The sequence below is a fragment of the Brassica napus genome, chromosome C1 (genome assembly GCF_020379485.1).
Source record: "Brassica napus cultivar Da-Ae chromosome C1, Da-Ae, whole genome shotgun sequence".
Classification (NCBI taxonomy): domain Eukaryota; kingdom Viridiplantae; phylum Streptophyta; class Magnoliopsida; order Brassicales; family Brassicaceae; genus Brassica; species Brassica napus.
Genome location: NC_063444.1, coordinates 6907186 through 6915435, shown reverse-complemented (window position 1 = coordinate 6915435; position 8250 = coordinate 6907186). Strand labels below are relative to the sequence as shown.

Genomic DNA, 8250 nt, shown 5'->3' with positions numbered 1-8250 from the left:
TCTGCATGCAGATCTCCCGCTTTTTTCACAAAAAGACAAAAATATTGATCTGCATGCAGATCTCCCGCTTAAACTGCTTTTGCAAACAGATAAACGTGAATGGTAAATGTATTGCGGAAAAACTACACCTGCAGGAGAACTGCACTTGTCCTGCCCTTCCATTCATAACTTTATAATCGACCTTTCTAGTATGGTTTTCATGACAATTTGTTTGCGTAGACGAAAGTCTTGACTGACTCCACAAGAATATACTTACCAAACCAAGGTTTAGACCATCAGTAGTATATTTATTTTCCTCAAAACTTAAAATTCTGAAACATAGATAATTTTTCGTAATATATATTTTAAAAATAAAATTGTTATTTGGTCTTTTAAATAAACAAGTGTGTAAAGGTTGATTGGAAGTGTCAAGAAATTTTTTAGGAATGGAAGCATGAGGAATGGTAGACTCTCTCTTATCTCTCTAGAACCTTTGAGAGACAGAGAGTCGCGGTGGTTCCGTCGTTGTCTTACCTTTCCGGTTAACGAATATCGACTCTGGTATACGGCGGTCTCTCTGACGCTGTGTAGCCGGCTTAGACTCTGGTGGTTTCGCGCTCTCTTTGGTGAAACTATCCAGCGGTGGTATCTGGTGGTTTAGCCTTGACGGTGTCGTTGGCTCTCTACCGAGTTCTCCCGGACCTGATCATCGCCGGTTGTCTTCTGTTTCAACCGTCGATTGATCTTCTCGTGGGGCAGTTAGTTGGAGCCCATTCGTATGATTAATCACAATTGGAGTTTGTTGGTAGGAAGCGAAGATTATGGGGCTGGTTAATGAAATCGTTTGGATGAGCTCTCGATTTAAATCGATTGACGCTCTCCGAAGCTCTGGCATGTGCGTTGCAGCTGTCTGATTCCCCAAAACCTCCGATACATTCGTTGGAGGTGTTCTTCGGTGGTAGGGGTCAAGTTTCCCGGTAGAGTCCGGTGGTCTTCTAACTCGATGAAGACGGTGGAGGTTCGAGGTTCCGGTGTTATTCCGGTGTGATATGGTGGATTCCGGTAAACCGTCGGTTCAGTTATCTGGCGTTGTTTCTCGAAAGCGGTGATGAGGTGGAAGCTTTCGCGACACGTGGTCTCCTTAGGCTGAGATATTAACATGTGTTTCTCTCCCGCTAGTCTTTGGACGCGTGTTGTTGTCGGGCGTCTTATCTTTTCGGTTGCCCTTGTTGGGGCTGGTTGCTTTGGTGGATCCTTTTTGTTTTGGTTTGAGCCTTGTGTTTGGTTTTTTTGATACGGACTTTGTGCCTTTGGGCTTTGGCTCTTAATAAAAATCAGATGGGAAAAAATAAAATAATAAACAAGTGTGTATATATATAAATGTTATTTTCTTTCGTAGACCTTCTCCAATGTATTTTCCTATTTTAACCTCTAAATAGAAAAACTTAATATTGGAGATGAGTTTTACTCCAATGTATTTCTCTAAAATAGAGATCTCCAAATGTAGAGTAAAATATAGAAGAATGATATTTTTTTTATTTATAAATATAATAAAAAATAGCAATTTTTATTTTAGAGGCAAAAATAAAGATGCATTGGAGTGATTTTAGCTTAAAATGCTTTATAGATGTGAAAATAGGGTGGGTTGGAATGCTCTTAGATAAATAAGACTATTTTTCAACACTGACAAAAGGTAAACTATAAGGTTAAAAGCGAACAGTCAAAATAGTAGAATCCTATAAAAGACCACCGTAATTGTTTCAAAAAAAAAAAAAAAAAAAAAAGACCACCGTAAATAACATATCCCAATATAGTAATTTAGAGAAAGAAAAAAACAAATTGATTTTCCATTTTCTTTCCATTTATATATAATTTTATGTTTTCTCTTTCAGGTCACCCGAGAACCTCTCCCGTCGCCGGCGTTACGAGCCATAGCTTCAGTGACCGTCGCGAGTTTCTGCAGATTGAGTTTAACGACAGTATCAGCAAACATACGCGTATCGTCTTCCGAGTTCCCTTCCGGCATATCCACAACGTACGACTCAAGAACCACCGTCCAGATCCGTCTCTCCCTCTCGAACCTGTGCACCGTCGTCACCGACTTGTAATTCTTCAGCCTGTGCTCGCCTCCGATGATGCTGAACCCCGTCACCCGCCTCTCGTCGTCGAGCATGTCGAGCCTCTCCGTCGACGTGTTCGCCGGCAACCCGCTGATCACGATCACGTCGCGCGTGCAACCGACGCGCATCTCGAATCCTTCCTCGACGGAGCAGGACTTGATGAAGTGCTTGTAGGTCTGCGGTTTGTCGAATTGACGGACGACTGACCAGACGATCTCCGGCGGCGCGTGGATTCGCTGCGCGTGGAGCGAGGAGCAGCTTCCGGGACCGAGGTGGTAAGTGTGAAACTCGGATATGGATTGGGTGAGTTTGGATCGTTCTTCCTGAGTTAGCTCGGAAGGCATGGTGACGACGATGTTCTCAAAAACTCTCTCTCTCTACGTATTTATTGGTGAAGCAGAGGGAGGAGAGAGATCGAATTTGAGGAAAAATGAAGGGTAGATATGGAAATAAACAAAACATTTAAAGGTAAATAAAGAAACATACGTGAGACTGGAAGAGTGCAGTGCAAATATGGAATCTGAATATATTTTTATTAAATTTTCAGTTGACGTTGAGTTTCAAAACCTTTATATACTTCTAGACTAGTGACTTGACTTGTCGGATTTGGAAGGAAAAACTGGGAGTTAAGGGGGTGTGAAAACGGACATTTAAATTTATTTATATATATTGTTTGAAATCTTATTAAAGTGAAATATTGCTAAATATTTTCATTCATAAAGTATTGTGAAAACATACATATTCCACATATTTCATAAGATACATATTGCATGCGTATCTATTTGATTAACCAACAATACACTAAAACTTCTCTGTTTGACCACTTGACATATTAAACATATTATATTATTTAAGATTTTCTGCAAAAAAAAATCTCAATGTGGTTTTTTTTTTTGCAAATTAATGCGCGAACTCAAAAATCCACGGGTCAAGCCTCCAAGTGCCAGTCAAACCGCAATATAACACTCGGCTGTATATATGTGTATTTAACTGTGTATAATTTTAACATTTTTCAATACTACGTTGTTTTGGCACTAATTTTTTTAATGAAAAATGTGTCAGGGTTCAAACCTTAAACCTTTACACTATGTGCATGCTATATAACCATCTCGGCCAACAGATATATTTGTTTACTTAACAAACGCAATTATATAGATTTCTAAATTCATTCCGAAATTACCTTGTTTCTTCTTCTTCCCTTGGACATGAAAGCTTGCGTAATGAATGTGGGATGATCCATAAAAGCGCAGCATATATTTCTTTTTTCTATCGCCATGGGAGCGCATCATATCTTTCTTCTTTGCTCTGGCCACGATAACACTCGAAGAAGAATGCGGAGATGAGCTGGAAACGTGAATCTCATTCCGATTGTTGTTCAAAACATGTGAGATAATAACTATAAGTAAAGAAAATCGAAAAAATAAATGCTTGAGTAACAATAAAAGGATCACCCCACATTCATTACACAAGCTCCCATGAAAATCGAAAAAAATAAATGCTTGAGTAACAATCAAAGGATCACCCCACATTCATTACACAAGCTCCCATGTCCAAGGGAAGAAGAAGAAACAAGGTCATTTCGGAATGAATTTAGAAATCTATATAATTGCGTTTGTTAAGTAAACAAATATATTTGTTGGCCGAGATGGTTATATAGCATGCACATAGTGTTTAAGGTTCAAGGTTCGAACCCTGTGTTCAACAATTTTTTTTTTCATTAAAAAAATTAGTGCCAAAACGACGTAGTATTGAAAAATGTTAAAATTATACACAGTCAAATACATGTTATAAACCAAATGATGATCGACCATGGACCAGCCCGTACTGCAGGCCCAATCCGGGACATGATAAAGACAACCAGAGACTATGTGTTTATCTAGTATATATTCCATGTATATCTGTAACATAGTGTTTATCCTTATCCTTATCTTGTTAGGATAAACATGACCTTATGACGGTCTAATACCTTGTATATATATGGACCTTCTGGTCGACAGTAATAATAACAGAAGTATTTTCCCAACACTTCATTTACAACACGTTATCAGCACGACGTTGCTCTCATAAACCCTAACCCTAAAAACCAGAAATAAATCCGAGCAGTAAAAACCCTAATTCCCGACGAACTTCAAACAGCTCTATCCCTCAACTCCGGTGGATCCAGACGACGAGGCAGATACCAAATTAAAGCTCTTGACGAGACGAAGCCAACCCCGCTAACCCCGCATCAATCGGAGTTTGGACGCGCCCTCACGCTCAGCTACAATACAGGCGGAAAATTTGTTCCAGAAACCAAAATCTCTCTCAACCATATACCAGTCTCCTATTCCAACAAGCAGCAACAAAAACAATAATTCCGAGCAATCCATCAGCTAACCAGGAAGATCTCTAACTGATAGACCGATCAACCCATCAAAAGTTTTCAGGTATCATCGAAAACTCATCTAAAACCCATAAAGTATTAAATACCCCCATCCGCAGCCATGTAGCTATATTTAGCAACATGTCTCTGCAAATAAAATAAAACCAGAAACCATAAACTCTTTAAAATCTCGAACCTGAACTTGTTTTGAACCTGTTCTTAATCTGAAACTGATTTTAAAATTGTTTAAAACTTTTCCTGATGATAGTTTCACATTAGAACTGTTTAGGATTGAAAGTTAAACAATTTTTTAAAAAAATCTGACTGCTATATGTTGAAAGAAACCGACTGTTACTTGCTTAAACTTATCATTATTGTCCTGTTTAATGTTCTTATCTGATCTGAATCAACTAGAACTGTTAAGGACTGCATGTTACATAATTTTTTTTGAAAATCTGATCATGGTTTCATAAATTAATCCGAGGTTTTACCTCCTGTTCTTGTCTGAGAAATTTGTTTTCCTGATGATTGATAACGACTAGAACTTGATTAGGATTGAAAAAAATTTTTTTTTAATATTTAAAATCGAAATATCAGAGATATATCTGAGAAAATATATTTATTTTTAAATCGAAAGTATATAATAAATTGCTTGAATAAATCAAATCTTCCTGATTTATTTTTTTTAAGTAACAATAATTTCTGATTTGATTATTTTTCGAAAAAAAATAATAATAATAATAAATATATGGTATATTTTTCGAAAACCCTAACCTGATTTCATGATTGAATTGGTTTGCTTGATTGCATATTGTTTGCATACTAATATTGCATACTGAACATGAAATCTCGACTGTTAGGGATATAGATCATTCATAGTTTTCAAGAAATCTGATCTGAACTGAAAAAAAATCATTATACTAAATGATCCGATCCAATGGGATGAAGAAAATATGGAACATTTTCCTGATCATCTAAGATAGAATCCCTAAAGGCCTTGAAACCTTGTGTTTGAAATAAGAGGACCTTAAATCTGAAAAATACATTGATCCACACCTTAAACCGTATGGTTTTAAGAAAATGCATCATTTAGAATTTTTTTTTCTTTTGGTCCGTGTGTGGCATTGATATGAAGCATGAAAAATTTCAAAAAGATTACTTGATTAAGACCTGTTTTGAATAATGATTTCAGATGTCGAGTTTCATACCCTCAGATTACAAAGCCCTTGATCTCTCTGGAGATAATTATCTTGATTGGGCTATAAACACTTCAGCCGTCTTGAAGTCTAGAGGACTTGGGAAGTGCATCAAGTATGGCAATGACACCCTTGCGTGTGAAAGACACAGAGCCATAATGATTATGCGACACCATCTCTGTGAGGACCTAAGAGACGAGTTTGGATATGTTAATGATCCTCATAATCTCTGGTCATTTTTGAATTCTAGATTCTGTGAGCCATTGTTGCACGAATCCAAGAAAAAATGGGAAGCTCTAAGGTTCCAGGATTATGAATCCGTGGACAATTATCACTCTGATCTTATGAGAATCACCTATAGTCTTAGACTATGTGGTGAATTGGTAACAAACGAGGATTTGTTAAACAAAACTCGTGACACATTCCATTCAGAGGAAGTGTTGTTATCACATCAGGCCAAAGGTTTCACCACCTATTATGACATGTTCTCATATTTATTAGACATTGAGCAAAAGAAGCAGAAAAGGATGGATAACATCAGACGGTTTAATGACATCATGGAGATATATTATGAAGTACTAGACAGTGAGATGAAAATCCCTGAAGCTAATAAAGCCACATTTGATAAGAAGAGATCTGAGGAGGATTCCGAGTGGACACTCATGGACCATGAGGTCGGATTATACATTGAATAATTTTTCGACATTCTGATTTTATGTTTTCATATCTGATTTGATTTATTTGTTATTCATTTATGTTATTGAAATAATAAAAACGATTTTGTTTTTATATATTATCTTGCTTGGTCTTGCTTGATGATTCTTGATTAAATAACAAATAAAACCTTAATAAAAGGATAATCAGTCCACTGATAGTTGATTTCATGCATGGTTTAACTTTACCTTGATTGTATAGGTTTAACTTTACCTTCCTGCAATCACATAAAATCAATTGTTGGGTGTAGACTAATGAGTCAGTTCACTGATAGATTGATTTCTCGCATAGATTTAACTTCATCTTGATTGTATAGGTTCAACTTTACCTTCCTACAATCACTTGAAATCAATTAATTGGTACTGACAATGGCAAAAGACACGACATTATTCAGACCCATTGAGTTATAAAGAAAAATTTCAATGTTTTCTACATTGAGCCAGTGAGCAAAGAAAATACGATTCCTTTCAGATTTTTGAAAAATCGCCTAAAAGCATTATGAATGCCTATACCCATATTTTCTACTGATTTATTCTATGCTAAGGATCAGTATGAAAGAGGCATAAAGCCATGGTAACCAGTATGGTTCACCACGAAATAAACACTTATGGCATGACCAGATTAGCCATCTTGATCCAAAACATGATGAAAAATTAATTAAGGCACAAAAGTGATCCCATAAAATCTCACAATGTGTTATAAGTACACAAAAGGGAAAATCACTAAAATAATTAAGGCTCCACTGTCCTAAGCACTACAAAATTATGAGTATGTTCATGAGGGGGAGAGAGGACTAAAACCCACAGTCCATGATCATATCATAAATTCGGATTCCATGGTTTACAACCATAATATACACGGCTGGAACGCTTTAAAGCTCTCACTAATGGTACATCACCCACGTCCAGCCTAAAGCTTAAGGACATTATGTATATAAATATTGATTTACATCAGGCCATACATGTAAGCATAGACATTCCCACCTCTGAATGATTAAGGGTCATAAACCAGACATATACACAAACCATCTTAAGAAAATACGAATATTCCACCACATATATGTGTGCTAACCTCAGATGAGGATTGGGAATATATATTAGATAAATAAGACTTCCTCCACGAAACTATAATGTATCTTGTGCCAAACATGGATGATTTAATCAAGTGGCCAAGAACACAGATTACAAAAGATAGTAATCTGATTATCCAACTTTGAAAGGAGAAAGTTATCAGGCTGATAAAGAGTAAAGACTAAAAGAGAAATATAATGGTATTAACCATAGTTGTCTTGGCAAGATCCTCAGACCAAATATTATGATCTAGACGTTCTAAAAGAATATGATCAAAAGATATAAAAGCTAGCAGAAATATATGCCAGACACACTGACCCGAAAAGAAAAAAATGACTATGTCATACCAGCTTAAGCACCACGAATTTGATGTCTAAGAGACACAATCAAGTTGCTACAATGTCTATTAGAGATAGACAAATAAGTTCCAAATAATAAGGAACCTCGGAAAGTAATGAAAGGTGCTCAGAATCGTACAAATCCGAGTTCATAAGAGAAACCAGTTCAGACAGAGAAATAAGGTTGCGCAACCACACATCTAAGGTACCAGACCATGTAGTTTGGGACGCCAAACTGCAAGGTATAAAGGTCTTGGATAATAAGATCTCAAAATCTAATTAGATCATGTCTGGAACAGTATGAAACTAAAGATAAAGAGTGTTAACACCAAAGATGTATTTACATACATAAGAGCTCATAAAAGATTGTAGTACTTGGGATTTGAAGGATATAACCTGAGGATCATGAACCCACATAGAGTACTCATAAAACCTATATAGGGACGTGGGGTGTTCAAAGAATTCAAAGTA

At 36.6% G+C, this 8250-nt stretch overlaps 1 protein-coding gene across 1 annotated transcript; it reads right to left on the bottom strand.

Annotated features, from left to right (window-relative positions):
- Positions 1-1763: 1763 nt before the first annotated feature.
- Positions 1764-2660, bottom strand: LOC106359470 (abscisic acid receptor PYR1-like). Its single transcript, XM_013799169.3, has one exon. It carries the CDS (start codon positions 2441-2443, stop codon positions 1868-1870), a length of 576 nt encoding a protein of 191 aa, XP_013654623.2. The 5' UTR covers positions 2444-2660; the 3' UTR covers positions 1764-1867.
- Positions 2661-8250: the final 5590 nt, after the last annotated feature.